The sequence below is a fragment of the Lissotriton vulgaris genome, chromosome 2_2 (assembly GCF_964263255.1).
Source record: "Lissotriton vulgaris chromosome 2_2, aLisVul1.2, whole genome shotgun sequence".
NCBI classification, from domain to species: domain Eukaryota; kingdom Metazoa; phylum Chordata; class Amphibia; order Caudata; family Salamandridae; genus Lissotriton; species Lissotriton vulgaris.
This window is the reverse complement of record NC_141688.1, coordinates 20,828,611-20,855,447: the sequence shown is the minus strand read 5'-3', so window position 1 is coordinate 20,855,447 and position 26,837 is coordinate 20,828,611. Positions and strand designations below refer to the sequence as shown.

Sequence of the window (26,837 nt, the reverse complement as noted above, 5' to 3'; positions counted from 1 at the left end):
TCAAAAACCTTCCCCCAATTCCACCCCCCACCCCACCTCCCTCCCCTTCCTGTCGTATCCCAACATGGGACCAAACTATCCACGGGAGAAGGCCTGTCGCCCTCCCACACATCCCTCCCATCACAAGCCAAAAAACAGTAAGAAAAACTTGAGAAACAAAGAAGGGCGTGTCAACTTGCGTGCTCCCTTTCGTCGAGCTGCAATCACTCTAGTCCCCGAACACCATTGGTCATGAGTGTGAGTCTTGTGTGTCCATGGTGGGCACCTGCCCTGACAAGTCCTGTTCCAAATGCTGAATTTCTTAGACCAGCGGGTGCACCGAATCACCCACTGTATCTTCCTCCTCTCCTCCGGATGTGCGGCCCTCTGAGTCTTCTCCTTCGTCTCCTTCCGAATGGATTCCATTCCTCAGGCAGCTGAACCTAGAGCCTGCCACAGAGTCATTTCCCGGCGATGTCGATCTGCCTCCTCTCCTGTCATCTGTATCACGGGTTCGGTATGGTGTCGCCGGTGTCTGTTTCTTCAGCCGTCTCGTTTACCGTCTCCGGTTTCGGCAGCTCCCAGCGCGGCTTTTCCCGTAGTGATCTATCCATCGCTTCCCGTCCCGCCGCCTCTCTACTATTCAGGATAGGGCGTTCCTCAAGCCACTGCCATGCGTCCTCTGGATGTGCGAAGAAGATGGATTTGTCCTTATATAGCACCTTGAGTTTTGCGGGGAAGAGGAGCATGTAAATTATGTTCAAAGACCTCAGTTTTGCCTTCACTGAGTCGAAGGAGCGACGTTGTTTCGAGACTTCCTGGCTGTAATCAGGGAAAATCATTATGGTTGTGTTCTCCAAACGAATCTCCCCCAGCTTCCTGGCTTCTCGTAAGATTAAATCTCTGTCGGCATAGTTCAAGAAGCGTGCTATAACTGGCCGCGATCTCACCCCCTCCGGTGGTTTGGCCAGAAGGGCCCTGTGCGCCCTCTCAATGACGAAGCACGAGGAAAACTGTGCTTTTGGGAAGGTGTTCGTCAACCAGGTGTGTAAGAAGGAGGACATGTTCTTTCCCTCGATTCCTTCCCTAAAACCCACAAAGCGGAGGTTATTGCGTCTCAATCTATTTTCCGCGTCGTCCACCTTCCACAGCAGCTGACGGTGTGAGGCCTGCAGCTCCGCCATATCTTTCTTCAATGCAGATATTGCTGTATCATGGTCGCTTATTCCAGTTTCCGTCGCCGCTCTATTCGTTAGATTCCGAAAGTCTTGCCTCAGCAGCATCACCTCGGAGCCAACTTCCCCAATTTTCACCTCCAGGGCCGCCCGGGATGCCTGTATGTCAGTCCTGGATGCCTGGATGGCCTCCATCAACATCGCCGTATCTGTCCGCGCTCCGGGCGGTCCGGACTGCTGCTCCGCGACATGCTTTGGCGCTGCAAAGTTATCCATGGGGCCCTGCCCTGTGGATCTAGGAACCGGGTCTCTTTTCCCCATGTCCACTCGTTCCTCGGGTGCGGGCTCCCGCTGCTACGACCTCCGGTGTAGCGCGTGCGTGCGCCGGGCTGATCAAGAAGAGGTGGCTATCCGTTGCGCAGCACCTTATGTATTAGGGTAGGGAAGTGTAGCTCCCCTCGTCGCCTCCTGTCCGTGGTGCCTCCGCCCAGTGACTCCCCTCAACTCTCTGGTTCCAGCCCTGAGTCACTCCACCTGGGCATTGGGGGGGGGCGCCCTTTACGCGGTGGGGGCAGTGGTAGTAAGCACCCCGCGTCCAGAGTGTCCAATTCAGGCTGTTCTCAAAGCTGGGGCCAATTTCCCCTCGATAAGGGCCAGGCCGTCTGTGCTACCTGTCCGGAATGCCCCCTGAGCATCCTCCGCCCGCCGCCGCCGCCATGTTGCTGCAGTTTACTGTGCTTGCCGAGTGTGTCCCCAGCGTCCCGCAGCCTGCTATCCCGGCCAAACACCGCGACCTTACTCGGCCGCTCCGCTGCTCCTTAGGCTCCGCTGTCAGTGGTCCCCGCCTCACCTCAGCACGGGGACAGCATCGGAGGGCTGCAGCCCCTCAGGACCGGTCACCGACCTCGCCGGCCGCCATCTTGGTAAAGGCGGCCGGTCATCAGCAAATACCCCGTCACTCCTCTGGGCAACCGGCCGAGCCAACACAGTAACGCTGGGCCTGCTTTCGTGCCGCGATGTCGTCGCTAGCCTCCTTCATCCCTGTAAGGCTACAGACGGACTCTTAGGCGCTCCGGAGTCCGTCGGGTGTCGCGGCTGCCATCTTGGCCGCTCAGGGATGCACCGGGTCAAATGTAAATCTCGTTTTCCCCTGGACCCTGACTCAGTTTCGCCGCTGCAGCACTCCTTCCAGTATCCAGGGTGGTTGGGCTTCCGCGTAGTGTTGTTGGTGTTCCGTGGGGCAAAGTTTAACGTCGGATGAATGTGCCGCTCGGTAGGAGCTCCGGCAAGGCACGTCTAACCGGCCATGCTGTTGGCCACGCCCCCCCCCCACCTACCATAATTTTTGACATTCCACTCAACCTCCAAAAACATGGCAGACATCCATTGTGGCTATCAAGCATTCTTCATTTTCCTCCTCCCAATTCAAAGAATAATTTTCAGACCGGACTGAGGAGCGTGATAAATAATATTCTCTGGTGTTTTTACCACCTGGGATGTATTCAATTTAAAAATCTTTTTGTAAGAGTTTGAAGCTCAATCAGGAATCAGCTCAGGAAGTTGCTTGAATGGTTGGCGTTGCCTGTATTACAAAAGCCAACGGTTACTATTAATGCAGGGGCTTCGCATTTCACTTTTAATAAAGAGAGACAAACAGGGTTCTGTTGCTTACTTATCAGTTGTGAATGTTGACCATCTTGCTTCTTTCCTAATCTGGCAAACCTCTCGCAGTGCAGTCGCTAGTCCTTCCTTTACAGACTACTTCTTCCTACGTATTGTTCCTATTGGTCAACGCAATGCACTGCATTATGGGACTCGTAGTAAATCTTGGTTATTTGAACTCTAATACCTTGTGTTATATTGATAGCTGGCAGTCAAACCTCAGGCAACTCTCTTCAATTCTAATCGGTATCTTTTTTTTGAGATACACAACAGTCTTTTGCTGGATTGATTCATGATATTCTAGTAATTTCTGACATTGTTTAGACCAGTGAGAGCACTATTCAATTTCAAAATTAAATATGCTTCTTTCTGGAGCAGTGTTTTCTCGACATCCAATGCTCGTTTTGCTGCATTTATATTAACTAAGACTGTTCAATTAAAATCAGTCGCTGTATGTGATTTCTCAATAAAGTGTTCAACCATCGGGGCAGTCAGCACTTTCTTTTTAACTTTTGATTTGTGCTGCGTAATTCTTGTGTTAATCTGTTGGGTAGTTCCCCCTATGTACACCTTCATACACGGACAAAGTATGGTGTATACTACATTCCTAGTCCTACAGTTTGTAAAACCAGGATGTTTTCACACCACACCTTGGTGTTTGAATTCGGTACCTTCCATCGTGTTAATACAAGCTGCGCAATTGCCACATTTGTGGTGGCCCTCAACTGGCCTGAGATTCCATTTAGATAGCAAGTTGCTTCGTGGTTTTGGCAAAGAAATATCTGCTCTTACAATTTGATGGCCTATGCTGTGACTCTTTCGCATTCTCACTGGTCTAAACAATATGTCAGAAATCACTAGAATATAATGAATCAATCCAGCAAAAGACTGTTGTGTATCTCAAAAAAAGAGATACCGATTAGAATTGAAGAGAGTTGCCTGAGGTTTGACCGCTAGCTATGAATATAACACAAGATAATAGAGTTCAAATAACAAAGATTTACTACTAGTCCCATAATGCGGTGCGTTGCGTTGACCAATAGGTACAATATGTAGGAAGAAGTAGTCTGCAAAGGAAGGACTAGGGACTGCACTGCGAGAGGTTTGCCAGATTAGGAAAGAAGCAAGATCACCAACACGCACGACTGATAAGTAAGCGACAGAACCCTGTTTGTCTCTCTTTATTAAAAGTGAAATGCGAAGCCCCAGCATTAATAGTAACGGTTGGCTTTTGTAATACAGGCACCGCCAACCATTCAAGCAACTTCCTGAATACCGCGACTCAGAATTCTAATAATCAAGGTAGGCGTTTGAGGGAAGAGCGAACAGCATGTAACAAAGTATCAAAAAAAGAGCAACTAAATTACTGACTGTTACAATGTTTATTGGTAGAACGACAGCTGGCTCAAAACAAGTCTTCATGAGCAGGGCGTTACGCTGTTTGCACAAGCTAAAGAGACAAACAGGTGCGATTGCTTTTTCTTGAACTGCATCGTAATAAAGGCACACACGGTGAATAGGCCAGATTTTAATATAGCTTTCTCCAAATACAGATCGGGAGAGAGTGCGCAGTAATAGCATCGAATAAAACTTAATAGTGATGTTGAAGTAATGAAGTAAACCACTACAGGTTTATGACGGGACCGTATTAGGTATGTTGAAGTCGAATGAAGTGATAATAAATAAAAGTGCCAAATGTCAATATTATTGGTATTGATTCACTGTGTGTTCAACAGAGAATCATTCACTTAAGAAAAACAACCAGCCGAGAATATAAATAGAGAGCTATTGGCGGCATACCAGAGGACGAACATTTTCATCCTTTAAGGTATGAAGAGAATCAAATAGAAGGGGAGCCGAAATAAGTAGAAGTTCTATTCACTTATTTTTTTTAAAACGCTATTTTAATTTAAAATCTCTATTTTTATACATCCTATGCAGACAATCAGAGAGCCCTGATGAGTCTAGAAACTGTTTATCTATGACTTGAAACGCGTCGGCATATCCACAAAACAAAGTAGTACAGATAAATAAGTGACTTTTTTCTAACTTTAAATTAATTGAATGTTCAAGAGTTCTGTACTCGTATGGATTTTTTTGAGAATTTATGAAACTGATTGGTTCATTGTATAAATTATACTCGGTCATAACTGGTATTTGGATATATGTATATGTATTGTAACATTGTATGTATAGCACAGTAAGTGTATTGTAAATATTTGTGTATTGTAATATGTTTTGCAACACCTGTTAAGTATGCACTTTTTTCGTTTTCATTGACAAAACTAAGATAAAAGTATAAAATAGTTTTCTAAAACAAGTACAAATAAAGTACAAGTTAAAAACAAAGAAATAGGTTTGGCTTATGAGCTAAAAAGAAAAAAAGCTTATAATAAATAGAGACTTGGGCAAACCTTTTGTTTTGAACTTATTAGGCCCTGCCGGTCTCTCGTCCCGTCGGGCCACACTCCTTTTCCTAAGAGGTTTTGAGCAAGTGTGGCACCCAGTCTGTCGTTTCTTGCAACTACTATAATGATACACTCCCTTGTGGGATTAAAAGGTGCCAACACACCTGCTGATACAATGTCACTTTTAAGACAATCAAATTAATCTTGGCAGTTGTTACTCCAATCAAATGTCTTTTTTCTTATGGTAAAGTTCCCTCAACTTTGTAGTTTTAGCCAGGAACTTTATGAACTTGGCATAGAACATACAAACTCCAAGAAATTATGTCACCTTTTCTTTGCTTTTGGGCTTGGGAGCTCTTGTAATCTCTTCAACCAACCCAAGTCTTGGTTCTGCTCCTTTTTCGGTGATGATTAGACCTAAATATTCTATGCTTCTTTTGGCAAACTCAAATTTTTTTCACGTTGGCTACTATTCCAAAATTGTGCAACCTTTTTAACAGAATTTGGAAGAGTTTAGCCAGGTCTTCCCCCGCCCACCAGGATGTCATCCAGAACCTCACCACCCTTTTGACACCCTGGAGTACATTTTCCAACACTTGTTAGAAAACCAAAGCATCAGACGCCAATCCAAAAGGCATCCTCTTGAACTGGAATGTTCCAACTAGTGATATGGACGCTGTAAAATGTTTAGAAGACTGATCTAGTTCAATCTGATGGTAAGAAGATGGCAAGTCGATCTTGCTGAACAATTTGGAACCTGCACACGTGGTAAGAATGCCCTCTATAAGCGGAAATGGGTAGGAATCTACCCACATCACCTAGTTCCGGATTCTAAAGTTACACAAACCCTTAACTGACCATTCTTCTTCCTTGCTATCACCGAGGGCATACCATAAGGATTAGTTGATGGGTTTGATGACTTCCTCTTCACACATTAAGTAGCTTTGATAACTTCACGAATGCTGGAAGGCACATTCCTTAACTTGCGTTTGACAGGCATATCTCCACTTTGAACCTTAATTTTGTGTTTGAAAACTGTTATCCTCCCATGTTTGTCACTGAACACCGCTTTATACAACCTTGTCCGACAACTATTCTGATCTTAGTCAGCAGGCTCCTGTTCAAGGGAATCTCCATTTGTGACCAAAGAAATTTGAACCTTCCTTCTAGGCCTTGGTGTCATTCCAAACAAACCCTGATACCACCCAAGTATATTTAAGCCCTTCCTGGCTGCATACACCTTCCCAAAAATAATGTGTCTTTAATTTCACATGGCATTCAAAATAACCTATGAGCTCAATGCACAAGTTACTTACCTTCGGTAACGATCTATCTGTAAGAAACAGTAGTTAGTATTAGAATCCTTACCTTAGGATAACCCCAGGCGTCAGACTGGATCCGGAAACTTTTGCCTAGCAGTACCCTTGCGTGTCGGTAGGCATCGTCTGTGGCTCTGCGTCCGTCGTCGCGCCAGAGTACTTGGACGCCGCCCATGCGCGCTGACATCAGTTCTTATATACAGCTTTTCCACACCAGAAACGCAGAGCCATGATAAAAACCAACACTAGTGCCAAGAAACTAGGGCCCTAAAAGGGGTGAACTTTAAACCTAGACATCGGTTCGCAGAACGGGGAGGATGGGTGGGGCGGTAAGGACTCTAATACTAACTACGGTTTCCTGCAGATATATTGTTACCGAAGGTAAGTAACTTGTGCATCTGAAAGAAACAGGTTTGTATTAGATTCCTTACCTTAGAATAGATACCCCAGCAATACCAACCCCGGTAGTGGGTCAGCAAACCAATGATCACACCAGAAAGTCCTAGAGAACGGAACGGCCAAAGAAGCCATCTCTCTGGACTTGGCTGTCCAGGCAGTAGTGTCTTGCGAACGTGTGCAGCGAGGCCCACGTAGCTGCCTGACAGATATCCTGCAAGGGGACTCACCGACCCAGGGCAGTAGTAGCTGCCGTGGCCCGAGTGGAGTGGGCCCGCAGCCCAACAGGAGGCTCCTTTTTAGCCAAAGAATAGAACGCCTTGATGCACAAGACGACCCATCGAGAGATGGTCCTTTTGTGTACCGCCCGTCCTTTCTTAGCGCCCACATAACCAACAAAGAGTTGGTCATCCTCCCGGAACTGGCGTGTGTGATCCAGATAGTATGAGAGCGCACGTTTTGGGTCCAGACGGTGGAGCCTCTCTTCCTCTTTCGAGGGATGCGGAGGCGGAAAGAAGGTGGGCAAGGTGATGGACTGCCCGATGTGGAAGGCTGTGACTATCTTAGGCAGGAAAGAGGGTCGTGTCCGCAGCACAACTTTGTCCGGATGGACAGAAAGGAAAGGAGGTTTCGAAGAGAGGGCCTGGAGCTCACTCACTCTCCTGGCAGAGGTGATGGCAACCAGGAATGCAGTCTTAAGGGTGAGTAGACGAAGAGGACAGTTATGAAGTTGCTCAAAGGGAGCGCATATCAGGTAAGTCAGAACCAGGTTCAAGTCCCACTGAGGCATCATGAAAGGAACAGGGGGAAACATGAGTGATGCCCTTCAAGAACCTATTGACAACCGGGGACTTGAACAAAGAAGGCTGATCAGGTAGCCGTAAGAAGGCAGAAAGGTAGCCGTTGATTGTGCCCAGAGCAGAGCCCTACTGGGCAAGAGAGAGAAGAAAGAGGAGAACCTCTGAAAGGGGGGCAGTAAGTGGATCCACAGCCTTCGCTGTGCACCATGCCACAAATTTGTTCCACCTGCAGGCGTATACCGATTTTGTGGAAGGACGCCTGGCTGCCAGAATCACATCGCAGACTTCAGGAGGCAAGTCAAATGGCCTCAACTGTCGCCGCTCAATCTACACGCATGGAGGTGGAGACAGGACAGGTTCTGGTGTCAAGTCAAAAGATTTATATAGCGCGCTACATACCCATAGGGTCACAAGGCGCTTGAGGAAGGGTGGGGAATTACATGTCGAATATCCAAGTTTTAAGTTGCTTTCTGAATGCTAGGTGGTTCTGAGTAAGGCGAAGGTGAGTGGGAAGTGAGTTCCAAGTTTTAGCTGCCAGGTAGGAGAAGGATCTACCTCCCATGGTGGTTTTGTTGATGCGAGGTACAGTGGCAAGGGCTTGGTTGGAGGATCGTAGCTGACGGGAGGGGGTGTAGAAGGACAGTCGTGTGTTGAGGCATTCGGGTCCAAGTTCGTAAAGTGCTTTGTGTGCATGGGTTAGGAGGCGGAAAGTAATCCTCTTATTTACGGGGAGCCAGTGGAGGTTTTTCAGGTGACCAGAGATGTGTTCTTTACGCAGGATGTTTAGTATGAGCCTGGCTGAAGCGTTCTGGATGCGTTGGAGTTTTTTCTGGAGTTTTGTGGTGGTACCGGGGTATAGGGTGTTTCCGTAGTCCAGGCGGCTCGTGACCAGTGCGTGGGTGACCGTTTTTCTAGTTTCGGTGGGGATCCAGCGAAATGTTTTTTTGAGCATGCGAAGAATGTTGAAGCAAGATGATGAAACGGCGTTGACTTGTCTGGTCATCGAGAGTGAGGAGTCCAGGATGACGCCCAGGTTCCGTGCGTGGTCTGTCGGGATGGGTGCTTTTCCAAGGGCCTCTGGCCACCAAGAGTCATCCCAGGCGGAGGGGGAGGTGCCTAAGATGAGGACTTCTGTTTTGTCTGAGTTCAGTTTCAGACGGCTGTGCTTCATCCACTCGGCTACTTTTTTCATTCCTTCGTGTAAGTTGGTTTTGGCGGTGTTAGGGTCTTTGGTGAGTGAGAGGATCAGTTGAGTGTCGTCAGCGTAGGAGATGATGTTGAGATTGTGTTGGCGAGCGATGGCCGCAAGGGGGCTCATGTATATGTTGAAGAGGGTGGGGCTGAGTGACGATCCTTGTGGCACGCCGCAGATGACTTCAGAGGCCTCTGACTTGAATGGTGGGAGGCGAACTCTCTGGGTTCTTCCGGTGAGGAACGAGGTGATCCATTCCAGTGCTTTTCCTTGGATTCCGACGTTTCTGAGGCGCTGTAGAAGGGTGCTATGACAGACTGTGTCGAAGGCAGCGGAGAGGTCGAGGAGGATGAGGGCGACTGTGTCTCCATTGTCCAGCAGAGTTCGAATGTCGTCTGTTGCTGCGATAACTGCGGTCTCAGTGCTGTGTTTGGCTTGGAAGCCGGACTGTGAGGAGTCGAGTGATTTGTTGGTTTCGAGGAAGGTGGCGAGCTGGTTGTTGACAGCTTTCTCGATGACTTTGGCCGGGAATGGGAGAAGCGAGATGGGGCGGTAGTTTTTGAGTTCGGTGGGGTCAGCTGTGGGTTTTTTCAGAAGGGCGCTGAGTTCTGCGTGTTTCCAGCTTTCCGGGAAGGTGGCGGAGTTGAGGGAGCAGTTGATGACATCTCGGAGGTGTGGTGCTATGATGGAGTCTGCTTTGTTGAAGATGTGGTGAGGGCATGGGTCAGTTGGGGATCCTAAGTGGATGGAGTTCATCAGGCGGATGGTGTCCTCAGTGGAGATTGGGTTCCAGACGTTAAGAATGTTCAAGGGAAGTGAAGATCCTGCAGAAGGTTGTGTGGATTGGTCTCCGGGTCGGTTGTCGAAGCTGTTGTGGATGTCTGCGATTTTGCTGTGGAAGAAGGAAGCTAGGGAGTCGCAGAGGGCTTGGGAGGGGGTGATGTCGTTGGAGTTGGCTGATGGGTTGGTAAATTCTTTGACGATGTTGAATAATTCCTTGCTGTTGTGGGCGTTGTTATCTAGTCGGTCTTTGAAAGCGGCTTTCTTGGCAGACCGGATTAGTTGGTGGTGTATGCGGGTGGCGTTTTTGAAGGCGTCCCTGGTGCTGGTGTTTGGGTCTTTTTTCCAGGCCTTCTTGAGGGAGCGACAGAGTTTCTTCGATTTCTTAAGATCGTTGAACCAGGAGGCGTTTTTGCTGCCTAGTTTGATTTGACGTTTTTTCAACGGTGCTAGGATGTCGGCGCTGTTGGATAGCCATTGGGTGAGGTTAATGGCTGCTTGGTCGGGGTTTGAGGAGTGGGCGGGGGGTTTAGAAGAAGCGATGAGGAGATCTGGTCGATGGTGATTTTGTTCCAGTTTCTTCTCAGGGTGGGTTGAGGATGGTTGTGGATTGTGGTCTTATTGTAGATAAAGTGAACGCAGCTGTGGTCCGTCCAATGAAGAGCTGTGGTGTGACTGAATGAGACATGTTTGCTGGAGGTGAAGATAGGGTCGAGTGTGTGACCTGCAATGTGGGTGGGGGTAGTGACAAGTTGTTTGAGTCCGAGGTTGGCGAGATTGTCCAGAAGGGTGGTGGCGCTGCTGCATTGCTCTTTTCCAGGTGAAAATTGAGGTCTCCCAATAGAATGCAGTCCTCGGAGGGGAGGGCGTGTTGGGTGATAAAGTCAGTGATGTCGTCACTGAAATGTGCCCAGGGTCCTGGAGGCCGGTAGAGGAGGGTACCTCTGAGTGTGGTCTTGGGGTCGGTGTGGATCTGGAAGTGGAGGTGTTCGGCGCTGGCAAGGTTGATGTCTGAGCTGGTTGAGATGCGGATGGAGTTCTTATGGACGATAGCGATGCCTCCTCCTGTTTGGTCGATGCGGTCCTTACGGATGATCTTGTATCCTTCCGGGATGGCAATGGTGATGTCTGGGGCTGAAGAGGCATTCATCCATGTTTCTGTTAGGAAGGCGACGTCCGGTGAGATGGTGTCTAGTAGATTCCAGAGGTCGATGGCGTGTGTGTGGACCAAGCGGGTGTTGAGCAGGATGCATTTTAGGTGGTCTGTTTGGTGTTGGTGGATGAGGAGTTGGTTTTGGTGTCGTCGAACTTGCAGGAGTTGCAAGAGAAGGGTCCATGGGTGTGTCCAGGAGCGGCTTGGACGCAGTTGGGGGAACGGCCAGGGTTAAGGGCTAGGAGGGTGGTGGCATCGTAAGTGATGCGAGTGGGCTGGGCATTGCGGGAACCAGGGGGTCTGGCGCTGGGCGCGGTCCAGGCGCGGATGGGCGTAGACGGGCTTACCTTTGGCGCACCTTCGGCGCGACCGCTGCGCGCAAATGCATCTGTCATGTATTGATAGTAGAGGGGGAGGGGCGAGGCAGGGTAAGCTGGGAGGTGGGCGCGGGGTGGAGCTACGGCCAAGTAGGCACAACAAACAACAACAAAATGGCTGCAGGGAGGGGAGAGATGGAACTGGGTGAGCCTGGGGGTAAACAGAGGCACAATCGTCATACAGTGCTACAATGCTCTTAGCCACCAATGCGCAGCGTTACCAGCGCACTACCGATAAGATGACAGTCAAGGAATCACAATGCAGCAATTACACACGATAGGATAGGAGCGAGCAGTGCAGGCTATGGCAGTAATGCGGGGGAAGGTCGCGCTGGGATTGAGCCTCTAGGCGCTACGATACCGCAGGTCAGCAAGCAGCAATCAGGCGCTATATTTCTTCAAAGCCAGCAAGCCTTGGGAGCGTGGTGGGAGCGACCTCTTCTGCAGCAGGTCAGGAGGACCGTCCCCTGCTGCTGCGACAGAAGGTCCTCCTGAAGAGGCAGACGAATCGGGGGATCGACAGACATGCTAAGTAGCACGGGATACCAATATCTTCGTGCCTAGTCCGGAGCCACAAGGATGACTTGGGCCCAGTCGTGTCTGACCTTCTTCAGCACTCTGGGCAGAAGTGGTATATGTGGAAAGGCGCACAACAGACCGCAACTCCACTCGCGACGAAATGCGTCTCCGAGCCAGTGCTGCCTTGGAAATTCCAACGTGCAGAACTGATGACATTGCGTGTTTTCTTCGGTGGTGAATAGATCTAACCAAGGCTCTCCCCACTGCTGAAAGAGGCCTTGCGCCTCGTCCGAGTTCAGACGCCACTCGTGACCCATCATGCACCGGCGTCTGAGTTTGTCCGCCCTGGCGTTCAAGGAACCTGCCAGGTGTTGAACCACCAGGGTCATGCCCTGATGTTCCAGCCACTGCCCGTTCTGTTTGTTGGAGTACCACATGGCGTTGGTGTTGTCTGTGAACACCTGCACTACACTCCCCCGGACAGAGGGGAGGAATGCTTTCAGTGCAAGTGGGATCGCCCGCAGCTCCAGAAGGTTGATGTGGAGCCGGGACTCCGCCGGAGACCAGAGGCCTCTGATCTCCGCCTCTCCCATGTGGCCCTCCCAGCCCAAAAGGGACACGTCCGTCACAACTACGTGCTCCAGGTTGGGGTAGGGAGAGGGATCTGCCGCTGACCCAATTGCGGTCCGTGAGCCACCACTGCAACTGTCTAGCAGTGCCCTCCGAGATCAAAACATGGTCAGATAAGTTACCCTGATGCTGGGCCAACTGAAACTTCAGGTTCCACTGCAGACCCTGCATCCGCCACCTGGCGTGATGCACCAGAAGGAGGCCATCAGCCTCAGAAGCCGCAGCGTCAACCTGGCCGAGACTCAGGATAAAGGCTGAAAGATCGGAATCAAAGCCTGAATATCCCGAACCCGCTGTTCGGGAGGATAAACCCGAAACTGCGCCGAGTCTTGAATTGCTCCGATGAAGAGGAGCTTCTGAGAGGGACACAGGTGTGACTTCGGCACATTGATGGAGAACCCCAGCAGGTGCAGGAGGTCGGCCGTAGTCTGGAGGTGGCTGACGACTGTCTGGGGCAAGCCCGCCTTCAAAAACCAGTCGTCGAGATAAGGTAAGACTGATCTGCGCAGATGAGCTGCGACCACCGCTATCACTTTTGTGAACACCAAAGGGCCGCTGGTAAGGCCGAAGGGGAGCACAGTAAACTAAAAGTGCTTGTGGCCTACCGTGAACCGCAGGTAACGCCAGTGGGCCAGCAGGACAGGGATGTGAAAATAAGCGTCCTGCAAGTCTAACGCTACCATCCAGTCTCCCTGGTCCAGGACAGCTAAGACCTGAGCCAGTGTCAGCATCTTGAACTTCTCCTTCCGGAGGAAGCCGCAACGTTCCACAGGTCCAAGATAGGGCGTAGGCCCCCTTTGCCCTTCTTGGGAACCAGAAAGTAGTGGGAGTAGCAACCACACCCTACTTCTGGCCCAGGAACCCGCTCGATGCCCCCCTTGGCCATGAAGGCCGTAACTTCCTCTCGTAGAAGATTCAAGTGATCCCCTGACACGCGGTGGTACTGCAGTGGCATGGCTGGAGGAGTCGCCTCGAAGGGGAGGGAGTAGCCCCTTCAGACGATTTGCAGCACCCACCTGTCCGACGTGACAGTGCGCCAGTGGAGGAGGGGATGGCGAACCCTGCCCCCCACTGGCGTCACATGGGCCTGAAAGCTCGGACTAGGAGGGCTTTGAGGCGGATGCTGCGGGGGTGGATTTGGACTGGCCCGGTCGTTGTCCCTGGGCACTACCACGGCGGTTACCATGTCCGCCACCGTGCTGGATGTTACTCAGCGGCCCGTGGCTGGCAGGACGTGTGGGGGCGCCCCTTCTTTGGCCACGAAAGGAGCAAAAGGCAGCAGTTTGCGGCACGGGGCTGACAGACCAAGGACTTAGCCGTAGCCCTGAAGTCCTTAAAGCTCTCAAGCGCACTGTCTGCCTTGTTGCCAAAAAGGCGACAGGCATCAAACGGCATGTCCATAAGGGTGTTTTGGACATCAGTGAAAAGTTGGCAGACCTCAGCCAGGCGTGGCAACGAATCGCCACCGTCGTTGCCATCACCCTGCCTAGCGAGTCCGTTGTATCCAGCCCACACCGGATGGAATAGTGTGCTGCATCTCGACCCTCCGCAAGGGCTTGTGCGAGTTTAGTCCGGGCCTCCTCCGGACATTATGGCACACATCAGCGACGGTGTCCCACAGAAAGGGAACAACGGCCAAAGAGGCATGCGGTGTTAACTGAACGCAACACCAAACTCAGTGAGAACATCTTCTTACCATACTGTTCGTACCTCTTGGATTCCCAATCGGGGGGAGCAGACGGGAATGCGGTCTGGGAGTTAAATGCCTGCATGAACAGGCTCTCGGGAGTGGGGTGGGTGGACAGGAAGCAAGGGTGACCCAGAGCCAGGCGTTGGCATCTGGCCATGTTCCTGTCTACAGAGGGACCTGTACCGGCCTGGACCAAGTGCCCAGAAGAACGTCAGACAAGTCCTCAATAAACAGCAACAGAGGCTCCGGAGAGCTTGCTTGTGGTTTAAGGACCTCAGTGAGGAGGTTAGTCCTCATGGCCGCGATGGGGAGCTCAAGGGATAAGGCCTTGGCCGCCCGCGTCAACACCACACTATAGGCAGCACCCTCCTCCGTAGCCACGGCAGGAGGGGAGACAAAACCAGTGTCTGGCGTAGTGTCCAAACAACTGGCATCCCCTAGCTCACCTGCCCAGTCCTGATAAGACTGCCACTCACGTGCCAGAGGGTCCTCAGACCCCTCCCAATCCACCTCGCCACCCATCTCCTGGTACTCCGGGTCAAATGATGGGGCTGGATCATAGAAGAAAATTTCTTCTCTCGACGTCGAATGCGGCGTCGAGCGGCACCGCTCCGGCGTCAGACCCGGATCGAGGGGGGGACCTGGGATGGCCTCGTCCGGGGATTGAGTCGGGGGCGACACCCCAGGGGCCGGTGCCGGCGGGGTCGTAAGGTCGACCAGCGGCGACCCGGAACCGGATCCAGTGGGGCCCTGCGGCGTCGGGACCGACGTCGCCAACGGCGCCGGGGCCTAAGCACCCGGCCCGCTTGGGCTCCCAGTCTGGACTGCGGGCCCGAAGGCGCCGTGGAACCAGACGGAGGAGTGAGCAAACTCATGGCCATGAGGAAGGCATCAATCTTCTCCGGCGTCACGTTCTGCCCAGGGACCGGCGGGTATGGAGCAGGCCGCAACGCCTGCAGCTCCGGCGGGAGCCTCGTGGGCGGTGTCGCCCGAACCCCGCGAGCGTCGGGGGGAGTCAGAAGAGCGATGTTGCTTCTTTGACTTCTTGTGCCTTTTACCTGAGGACTTGGAGCCCGAGGTGTGGTGTCGACTCTCCGAGCTGTGATGACTATAGCCCCTCGACCTCCTTCCGGACCGGGAACTCGAAAGGCGCGGGCCGACTGCCGGAGATCGAGGCTCTTGCGGGACCACTCCCGCCTAGCCTTCGACGTCAAGGCCCGGCAGTCAGGGCACGACTTGTCATCGTGGTCGGGCCACAGGCAATGTAGACACTGGTGATGGGGGTCGGTAATCAACATCAGTCGGCTGCAGTCAACACAGGGCTTGAACCCGGGCATCCCTACCGCCACCGTCGGAGTCGTTCGACTTCGAAGAAAGATAAAAAATGATTGAAAAAGTTTAGTCAAAAATTAACTAAGGGTACCACTTTTTCCGGATCGGCACTTGCTGGGGCGGAAAAAAAGAAGAACTAGCGGCGTCTAAGTACTACGGCGACGTCATCCCGGCGCCGACGCCGGACGCGGAGCCGCAGACGACACCTACCGACACGCAAGGGTACTGCTACGCAAACGTTTCTGGATCCAGTCTGATGCCTGGGGTTATTCTAAGGTAAGGAATCTAATACTAACCAGTTTCTTTCAGATTCCCCTTTTGCCATATGTAACAGGGTTCCTGTCTGGAGGGAGCAATTTTCTTTCACGCCATGTTCGATTAAACAATTCATCGGTGACCATTGTCATTCTTGCCCCTCGAATCGATCATCAGGTTTAACACTTTATCATCAACCAAGATATTCTCATACAGGTCTACACAATTGGAGTCTCAATCTTGTACTCCAAAAACCAAATCCCTCTCCTCACTATGCTCATCCTCTGAACCTTCACTGGATTCTCTGTCAGGAACCAAATTCACTTCATCCTTATCCCTAACTGATAAACCTGGGCAAAGTGTTTAACTTTACCACAGGTTCTACATTTTTAGCTAGACAAGGGCGCCCATTTGCCCCATGCCTAGGATAGCCACATCTGAAACACACATTTTTCTGTCTAAAATATCCTTCCTTACCTTCTTTTTTCTTTAAAACCTTTTTACACTGCCCTTTCTGGTTGGAGTTCAAAATTTCTTTAACACCTACCCCGCTCTGCTCTTTCTGTGTCAACTCTTTGCATGATTTTAGAGATAGCTCTATGCTCTTCACAATATAGATTGTTTCTGTAAGCTGGGATTCTTCAAAGTCAATAACTTTTCCTGAACCTTTTGTCCCAGCAATGTACAACAATCTGATCTCAAATAAGTTGAGATGTAAAACTCTTACTCTGCTGCAAGCATATGTAAGGCTGTGACATACCCATCGATCAATTTGACTTGATGGTGTTGCCTTAAAAAAAAAAAATGTGTCTAATAAACTTGGCTGCAGATCAAACCGTTTTTCTAGTTTTTTTTAACATCCAACGTACACTCATCACACCTTCTATATCCTTCAGTAATTAATAAGGTGGCAAATGCCCATAGATGGATTGACCGTCAAAACCTAACATGTGCTCCAACAAGTATCTTTTGTGCTCAGGGTGATATCTGTTGCCCCCAATGGCACCGAAGTATTTTGGAAAGGCTCTGTACCAATTACACCATGGAAGAAGTAGGTCAATGTTGGACTTGGCCCTTCTGGCAGGTTCACCCCCAAACTTTTTACTTTTAATTTTGGACTTGGTGTTAGTGATTTTTGGCTTCTGCGCACTTTACCACTGTGTCCCAGGGTAAAGTGCGTGCGTGTAGTGAGGTTGGCCTGCCCTCCCATAGGAATGCATGGGGAATGTATGTGTCCCTGGTAGTTCCGGATGCGTGGGGAGTGCAGGGTCGAGTTTGGTATGCGCAGACTCGTGTGATCAAATGCTGCGCGATGTGTGCGGCGTTATTGTGTCTAGTGTGGAAGTGCCACTTCTAGAAGTTGGCATGTCTGTGTAATTTATGTGAATTGGCTGTCTGGCTTGTGATTAGCTGGAGCGGGCTGGTGAGCCTGGCTCCAGGAGTCAGGATGGTTCTGCCCCGGTGGTGAGTGGAGAGATCTGCATGATTGATGTGAGAGAGGAGTGCACCTGGGACCTGAATAGGGCTGGGCTTTCCCCACACAATGCTGGCTCTGCCCCTGTGGTGCGACTGATGTCCCTAGCCTGACTAGTGAATGGTGAGAGGGGCTAAGCACACCAGAGTGCTCCAAAACCAGCTACAACTGGTTTTCCCCCACCATACAGACAAAGGAAATGTGTATATAAAAAGGGGCTGTGACCCCTTGAAAAATGTTCTCTTGCTGATCCTAACTTGGAGGGGGCCTGCTGCTGCTGCTGGGCGTCAGGAAGACCGCCACTGGGGACTGCCCCCCTGCCTGGAGGGTTCTGTGAGCTGTCCCCTGGATCCAGCCTTGCGCCCCGCCCCCCCTTTCCTTCCTAAAAAGACTTTTGCTGGACTTTGTCTGCGATGCGCCTAGTTTCTGCTTACAAAAGCGCTAGGACCTGAGTGTTGGAGTGCTGAGAACGCCTCTACTTTTGACTGTAGCTCAGAGCTGAAATCGCCTTTCTAGAGGGATTCCTCGGCGTGGGGATCCCCCTTTTGCTGACTTGCGGCATGGGTGCCCACCCCGCACTGCCTGCCGCCTATTTGCCCATATTTCCTTAGTTTCATTTTTATAATTAACACGGGTGCCCACCCCGTTTCATTATTTAATTCTCGAGTGCCACCGCGCTCCGGTGCTTTACTTTAAAGCAGGAGCCTACCCCGCATTGCCCCGATCAAGTGCCCAGAACGCCACCGCCAACCGGGAAACCCCGGAAGTCAGGCAACCCTCGCCGTGACGTGGGCGGGGCCTGACCTGGAAGCATTGAAGCAGGAAGCAGCGGGAGCCTACACCGCGCTCCTGCGTGTGCCCGGAGAGATGCAGAGGAAGGACTGAGGCCGGAAGCCGCCGAGGAGACCGAGCCTGCAGACACCTGAGGAGCCCTGCTGAGGAGTGCTGCCCGAGCCGCTACCGCACCAGGAGCAGCGCCGGCAGAGGAGACCGCAGGTTGAGCAGTTCTGTGACCGGCGCCGGAGAGGGAGGCTTCAGAGTCCCACGGAGTTGTCCGTGGTGAGTGGGGACTGAAGTGGGCGCGGTCGTCTGGTGCTTCCACAGGTACAGTGGAGGCAGAGCCTGTGTCTGTCAGCAGCCCCGCAAGGCAGCGAATTGCTGCAACTGAGGGCTCCGGGGGCATTTGCTTATTTTGAGTCCCCCGAGCGGGACTCCACCGAAGGGGAGCAGTTGTTGAGAGCCCACAAGGGCTTCAGGGGCCATTATTTCCCGAGTCCCCAGAGGAGGGACTCCAACGACGGGAGCATTTATTGCGGGCCCACAAGGGTCCAGGGGACATTTTGTTTACTTAGAGCCTGTCGAGGCTCCAACAACCCCAGGGGCATTTCTGTTGGTAGAGCAACCCCAGCTGGCAGCAGCCCGCTCCCACAGTGAGGGCAACCTTTTCCCTGGCAATATAGAGCCTGCTGTGGCTCCAACCTGGGGGCATTTGTTTATCTAGAGCCTAGAAGGCTCCAAGGGCGCATTTTATTTCTAGAGCCCACGTGGCTCGCCCGTCGTGCTTGGGCCCCATTGTCTCTGTAGAAGCCCAGAGGAGACCCCCAGCTACCCAGCACTTAGTGGGCAGCTACTACGTTTAGGCTTGTCCCTCTGGTGCATTTCTGTTGGCTTTATGTATCAACAGGAGAGGTAGGGCTCGAGTCAACACTCCTGTGCCCCCTAAGGTTATATTGAAAACAACAAAGGAGTGCTAAAGTGTAACTAAAAAACCCCATATACCCAAGAACAAATGAGAAAGTAATAACAGTGACAGTTTATTCCTGGACCCCAACCTTGGTCAGATAGTTCCGTGTGTTTAGCATGTCTGTTCCTAATAGTCAGGAGGCGTCCACCCTGTGGACAGGGATGACTATGTCCAACAAGGCAAGGCAAACAGTCTTTTGTTTAGAAGGACCTTCACTCACCACTAGTTGGTGACATGCTTCATCATCGGGTCTCCGCTGGGGTGACCGAATGCCGCCCCAGCGTGCTACAACGCCTCAGTTACAGCGGAGACGGTTTGGTGGTGAGTGTACTAGTGATTGAACTCAAATGTGAGTGCAAAATTAAAAAATACAGGGTTAGAGCCCAAACAAAATATTTAATGCAGGCCAACCCGTATTAAGGTTAAAAACGTGAAAGTCGGACAACCAATGGTACTGTATCAGGTGACCTGTGTCCTTAATTACAACAACATGTTTCTGCTGTCAAAAAAGCGGGATCGCGCAGCATTCGTCAGGACCACACTAAATGGCCCTCCGGGGGTATGCACGCTCTAAGGTACACCCTCCCGTGAGGCACTTATGTGAAAAATACAAAAATTAGTTAAAAAGAATAAATTACTCACGGTTATTAACCGTCGCGGCGCACTGTGGAGTACAGTCACACACATTTGAGTTCAATCACTAGTACACTCACCACCAAACCCGCTCCGCTGTAACTCAGGCGTTGTAGCACGCTGGGGCGGCATTCGGTCACCCCAGACATGCTAAACACACGGAACTATCTGACCAAGGTTGGGGTCCAGGAATAAACTGTCACTGTTATTACTTTCTCATTTGTTCTTGGGTATATGGGTTTTTTTAGTTACACTTTAGCACTCCTTTATTGCATTTCTGTTGGCTGCCTGCGCAGCCTGCCCTGACATTTTGGACACAGGGCGTTTCAGCCCCTGAGAGGCCAAGTTGGCCTGGGGACAGTTTATGTGTTGGGCCCTGGCGTGGGGTATGTGTTGATGCCCTATGTGACCTTTGTGCAATTGTGATCACCTGCCTAATGTGATTTCTGCATCATGTGTAATGCTTTATGGCTATACCTCCGAATGTATGTTTATGCTTAGGAGGTTGTTTTCCCTAATATAGGTTCTGCTAGTGAGTTCATGGTTCCCTGCGTGATATTTGCCTACGGTGTTTAGGATTGCGTAGGTGGTACTTAACTTTTACCAGTGGTTACTGGTTGTGTGCTACATTTGCTATTTGGTGCTACAGTTATTATATATTCTATGTGCTAAGCGTTATTCCTACAGAGTACTAATTCTACCAAGTGCTAGTTCTATAAGTGCTTATTCCTGACAGTGGCCCACATGGCCCTGTCCCGTGTACATAATCCCCTGTAAATTCTGCCCGTGCCTATGGCACATTGTAAAGTGTGTGTTTATTATCTAATGTGTTTGTATTATACCAAAGGCTACTTTTATATATAACCTTGTGTGGAGTTTCCTTTGTGGTGTGCCTTGGGTGGTGTTGCTGGGTGCGCGCGCAAATGCTTTACACATCGCCTCGGAGATTAGCCAGACTGCTCATGCCAAGCTACCAAGAGGGTGAGCAGAGGTTACCTTGGCGGGTGAATTCCTTGCCCTGACTAGAGTGGTGGTTTCTGCCTGGCTTTGGCGCAAGCCTTAGCCAACCGGAAATCGCCATTTCTAACAGTAACCATGTGTCTGAAAAAATGGAGGAGGTGAATTGATACTCTGCATATTGACACAATGAATGTAGGAAGAAGATTGTGAACCAGGCAACACCATAACAATATACAACATGTGAAGTGGTGCAAACTCAAGTGTAACCAAAAAACCCTGTAAAATATATGACTACACAGTGTCAATTTCTTGTTTCACTGTCAATGCATGTGCATGTCATAGTTTAAAATATACTGTGCAATGTTCCAATGTTTTGCCTGACAATGCAGTAATCAATCAGCTGTGATCATACATCACACTTGTGATATGCTGTATGAGTGTGTGTGCACACTTCAGTGTATAAAGTTGTGATGTGATCTTTTCTCTACCTTCCACATTCTAGGTTCCAGTACTATGGAATGTGAAATGTAGATAAAAGATCACATCACCTCAACACAAAGGGTTTCATGTGGTGTCCTTGGCAAGAAAGCGACAGGAAATACTTGTAGACTGTTAAGTCAGGGTTGAGAAAGTGGCCACTTCCTGTGTACTCTGCCCTTGGTATGATGAGTTATGACTCACTCCATAGATTCCAAGGCTCATTCACAGTTGCAGTAAAATCCTTAATTCATTGGTGGGGCACATAAAAGGTGGTTAAACACACTTGCTTTTTAAGGAAATGTGTTAGAAATAAACTTCATATTCACAGTACTGCAGTATGCACCTGCATCATTCTGAAAACACTGTTTCCAAAACTCTGGTCTACTGTGCTGTGTTTGCATGAACCATTTGCTATAACTCAATGCTCTACAGATTTTCAGTTTGTGGTGCTTGTAGATACAAAGCCCTCGGAACCTTGCGATGCGTCCTGATGCAATGAGGTCCAGCAGTGTGGAGTGCATTTTCCTATCCCATTGACTAGGGCCAGAGCATGTGAAACTTGTTGAAGTAGCGCTAGGAACATACCAGAGAGGCTGGCCTGGTATAAGATGTACACTTATATAAGTGGACTTTCTGCTCTAGTCCCGAAAACCCTTATGGTGATTTAGGAGGTCGTAGACAACCATAGAAAGCTCTCTAAGTGGTAGCTGTGGAGAGCAGCCTTCAGGCTTAGGCCAGATGGAGTGTAAAGCAGCTTGTTTAACCAGAATGCAACCTTATAGGTATAGATTAAATGAAAAAGAACCACACAAAGTATCTATAAAACTATGTATTTATTATATAGTACTCACTAACACATTTAGATGTCTCCTACCCGGAGATATGCACAATGCACACACTACTTTGCATGAAAATTCACGTAAATAGCACAGAATACACTTTGGACCCCAGGGGGGACCAAACCATGTATTAAGAAAGTGGTATAAAAACACCGACTCATGTCAAGACAAGGTCCAGAGAACGTAGAAGTGCTGGGGACCCCAGAAACTACCCAAGGTGAGTGACTAGGAACCCCACGGATATCTTGTGCGGTGAGGGAACACGACCACGTTCTCCGTACAAATCAACGTATAAATCGCTGTTGCAATTTTAAAGAAAAAGGACCCATCCCAGTGGACCCTGAATAAACACCAAGTAAGACAGAAGGATGGAGAGCCACCCCACCCATGGATACCCTAGTACCCACGTTATCTACACCAAGGAAGCCAGGTGCACAGCTGCACAGTGGTGTCAGCAACCGCTGTCGTTTCCAATGGAGGACTTCAGGAAAGTGCTGCTGCTGGAGAAAGATAAAATGTCTGGTGAAATCCGAAGATGGATTCTAGTTGAGAGGTACCTGCAGGCAGAGGGGACAGAGTGTCACTCAGGAGTCGAAGATGAATGCCAACCGATGTCGGCTGTTGCAGGAGAGTTGACAGCAACCTTGCTTCTACAGCTGTGAGGACCATGCGATGCTGAGGAAGACCAGGAGCCATGCACGAGAGGTCCCACATTAGATGTCGAGAGTTGAGGGGTCGGTATCTGTCAGAAGCACCAACAAGCCTTAGCAAACAACGTGGAAGTCTAAGAAGGTGCAATGTCAGGACCAGCAAGGTCCAGGGGACTCACCACAAGCAAAGAAGTCAGGGCAGGGTCCAAACAATCAGGGGAGCCCAACAGAAATAAAGGTGACCCTCAACAGGATCCACAGGCCGGAAGTACTGGAGTCGCAAGAGGACCTAGAGCAGCTCACCAAAAGAAACAGGCCACGATGCAAATAATGCAGTGTGGACAAAGATTCTGGTCACTGTAGATGCTTGAGGTTGAGGCTATTTGGAGCCCGAAGATCTTGATGAAAGGAAGCCAACAAGCATTTGCAATGTCAAGTCGACACGGTGCACAGGGGTTCAGTTCCTGCTGCTCCCACAAGGGATACTGGCCTCAAACTTGGTGAGAGGGCAAGGCAGACCTCGAAAGCTGTGGAGAATTGCCACCAGTGTTGTTGAACTTTTTGGAGTCCTTAGGACCTCAGGATCAGCAGACCGGTCGGCTTAGTTGCAGTGCCTGCAGAGGCAGGGAAGTGATTCCTTCACTTCAAGGGAAATTCTTTCAAGTGCCTTGGATGCCCACAGTGCTTGGAAGGTTCCTGTATGGTGCACAGACGATGTAGCAGACTGAAAGGGGGACGAAATCAAGCCCAAACCAAGTTCAGCGTGCCCAGACAGTAGAAATTGAAGGGGTGTCTGAATTGAATCGTGTCCCGTGACGCATCTAGGCACCCACCCACAGGTAAGCCCTCAAGTACCCTAAGGAAAGGGCTGGGACGATTCAGGGGACCGTCCCAGGGGAGGGTCTGCACAGTGGGGCATTACTCCCATATCCTTCATCTAGTTTTGCACCAGAGCGGGAGCCAACAGCTCCCAGGGCTGGTTTGAACTTGACTATGCAAGGAGGCACCAAATATGCCCCTCATGCAGACTGAGTGGCGCACCCACCCGGCCCCAATACATTAAATCTGTCTGGGAGGTGGTCACATCTCCTTGTGACAGGATACCTATTGTTCTATCTTCCTCTGCACAAGCTTGGCTCGGCAGCAGGAGGGCAGAATCAGGTCTCTGGTCATCATCAGCCATGTTGTGCTATCCAGGCCTAGAAAGCTGGTACCGGGAGCAGAGAGCCTGAGGGCTCTCCCAGTGCTTGGAATCATACCGCCACACCGTTTACAGTGTGGGGTATGATTCCAAAATGTTTGATACCAAACATGATAGGATTCGTTGCAGCCAGTTTCCAGGTGGTCATCGTATAATTACGCAGTGCCTCTTTAGATGTATATGGCTGCTGCACCTACAACCCAGGAGAATGGACTTACTAGGGGTGTCCTGCTCATGGAGGGGTACTTCAAACCAAGCACCCGGCCCTCAGGATTGTTAAGGCCTGCTGTAGGAGTGACATAGGTTTTAAGTGCAATGACCCTAGATATAGGAAACCTACATCTTTTGTAAGTGGTGCTAGCACCAGCTTACACAGGCTGCAATCGCAGGCCTGTAGTTACAGTTTGAATGGTCTCCCATGGGTAGCATAATTCATGCTTTAGCCCATGGGGGCCCTCTGGGGTACCTATGCCCTGGGTACCTTAGTACCATATACTATGGACTAATAAAGGTACCCCAGAATCCAATCTGGGATGTACCCAAGTACTGAACATAACAATTTAGGGGAGATAGCAGGAAAACTGGGGTCCAGGGTAGCAGGATCCCAGTCAGACTAGTCAAAAACAGCTTAGCACCAGGCAAAAAGTGGGGGTAACCATAAAAGCAGATACTGCTTTCCTACAATCACACACACATCAGGCCACTCAAGAACAGACGTCCGCTATCTCACTAGATCTTAATCCCTCCACTTGAATTCATAGAGTCCAGGATCTGTCCCTTCCCCAAATAAACACCCACTCAGTCTTCTAGTGCTATGCTTTTTTACTGATGGTACAATTTTGCATTGAAGTTGCACTGCCATAAGTGGGAATAGGTAATCTTTTTCAGAGGTCAGGTACACCAATGCTCTTCGAATAGAGTCCGATTCATACACATTAGTACAGTTTGAGTCAATCATTAGCCCGAATGGCTTATCACTGGGTCCTACAAGATAATAAGCCAAGTGCCTGTGGCTCTTAAGCCTTTCTTAGCACCGCCCAGAGGACCCTTAGGCTATAAATTCTCTTTGCCAAGCAACTTCTCTAGTAGGTTTTGTGCCATGCACTCGAATCAGGATTGGCGTTGTACGGAAGACTGCAAGGGATTCTGTGTTAAAATGTCAGAATGACTGTTTTCCTCACTCCGAGACATACATTAAAGGCAGGGCCACTGGAATTGTGATTTTGCAACCGTAGCGATTTTCGCATAGTTATAGATTTGCCACATAATCCATCAACTGTTACATAATTTGCTGAATTTTTTTTTTTTTCAACTCAAACGGTTTAACAGTTACTACAAATGCAGAGAAACGTGTTGCCTCTCAGTAGAAAGTACTTTGTAAAGCAGAACTGGCCATGTTTCTGTTGCTTTTTGCTATATTTGGGTGTTTAATGGTACCAATGAGGTACAACCAATGCCCAGGCAGTGTTACCAAGTTAAAAAAAATTACGAAATAATGAAGTAAATAATGAATACTGTTACAAAACATGTATTATTCCTCATAATTTGCCTTTTTTTGGTGCATAATTTGGCCCTCTCCCGTCGCATAATTCCAGTGGCCCTGACTAAACGAAGCGGTGGACTTTTGTAGGTGGGATGATCTAAACATTAATCCATCATGCTTCTCAGCTCCACTGGGGCAGTGCCCACCCAGTGACAGCTAAGGTGACCTCACCCAGGGTCGGCTTTAGCGCTGGTGGCGCCCTGTGCAACAGTCATTTTTGGCACCCTCATAACCGCCTCCTGGGATTCTCTCACTACCACCAGGCAAAAGTGCCCCTTATCTCTCCAATCTTAAATTATTGCTAAACACAGCGCCCCCCTGAGGTCAGAGCCCCCCTCCACAGGCCAGCACCCAGTTCAGCCGCACCTGTCGCACTGCCCTAAAGCCGGCCCGGACCTCACCCCCCCTCAAGCGGATAGCTATGCGTGTAACCTATACGCGTTTCCCACCGAGTTGTTGACATCCATTGTCTCAAGTTACAACTCGGTGCAAAACCACTCCTGTCAATACGAGCCGTTGGGGACCAGGAAAACCAGGCTTCAGGTAATTATTAAGCTTTTGTTCTCGGAAGGAAGAACATCCCGCCACATAGACTTCTCAGGCATTATCACTTGTCAGAATCGAGGTATCACTCTCATATCACCTGTACTATACCTAAAATTGCCTCGCCTCTCGAAAATTCTTTGTACGGGCCCTCCTGCGCTGGTCTGATAAATAGCTGCTAAGGACGCTCACATCCTGACGGGCAGGTGACCTGCACTCCCCGACCCCCGCTGCCCCCGTGGGGATACTCGCCTTCCTGCGGTGCTCCCGGAAGTCCTCGCGGTCCCATTTTTCCTTCAGGTACTTGTTGGTGGCCGGCAGAAGAGGCTGGTACGCCCGGTGCATACTGCCAGGGACGGCTGGTTACACATAGCGGGTCACCAACAGGCTTCTTTCCAGGGAGGGGGTGAGGGTAACGAAAGAAACTTGCCTCAGGTTACCTTTCAGCGAGCGCTCACTCGAGGAGGTGCGACCTGCGCCACTGGGTCCTAATGTCTACCTGTTACCTTATTTGGGCCGAATAAAAAGCACACCGCAGGGCCACGGTGTCTAAGGGAATGAAGCCTTGACCGGAGACCAAACATATATTGAGGAGGAAAGCAGGAAGTAAGGTTTACTTAAGGCAGGTACATTTCAGTGCGTTTCTTCGTGGTGGCTCAGAAGGATCATATTCTCTGAATGTGAACCTTATTCTGTGTGCACAGAAAGAACAGGCATTTCTGGGGTTGCTAATGACAAAACCCGGAGTCCAGGGTTGACCAGGTACGTTCAGCAGGAAGGCCGGATACTTTGATTTCCAAATAACCCTTATGAAAATGGTCATTAAGACGCAGTGAATCCAAATGTATTTTATGACCAAATCCTGAAAACCTTGCACATACCTGTCCGCCGTCGAATAAGTTTGACACTACAGTGTTTAATCCAGGCACTATCTCCAATTCTGAACTAGCCACCTTCAAATCATTCTTTTTCAGGTGTTTAATTGTCTTTGTTCGATGAAGGCAAATGAAGATACCACCACCCATAATGCGTTAGTTGATCACATGAATGTTCAGGACTGGAAACAGTGTTCAGAATAATTGAAGTTAACACTGAAAGCATTG

General features: G+C 50.0%; 1 protein-coding gene across 1 annotated transcript in view; it reads right to left on the bottom strand.

The window, feature by feature from the left end:
• The window catches only part of LOC147728948 (uncharacterized), a 216,303-nt gene extending 190,224 nt beyond the window's left edge, over positions 1 to 26,079 (bottom strand). The window contains exon 1 of the mRNA XM_086959930.1: positions 25,987 to 26,079. Within this exon, the coding sequence (XP_086816056.1) occupies positions 25,987 to 26,079 (93 nt within the window). The remainder of the gene's footprint in view (positions 1 to 25,986) is intronic.
• Between the last annotated feature and the right edge of the window lie 758 nt (positions 26,080 to 26,837).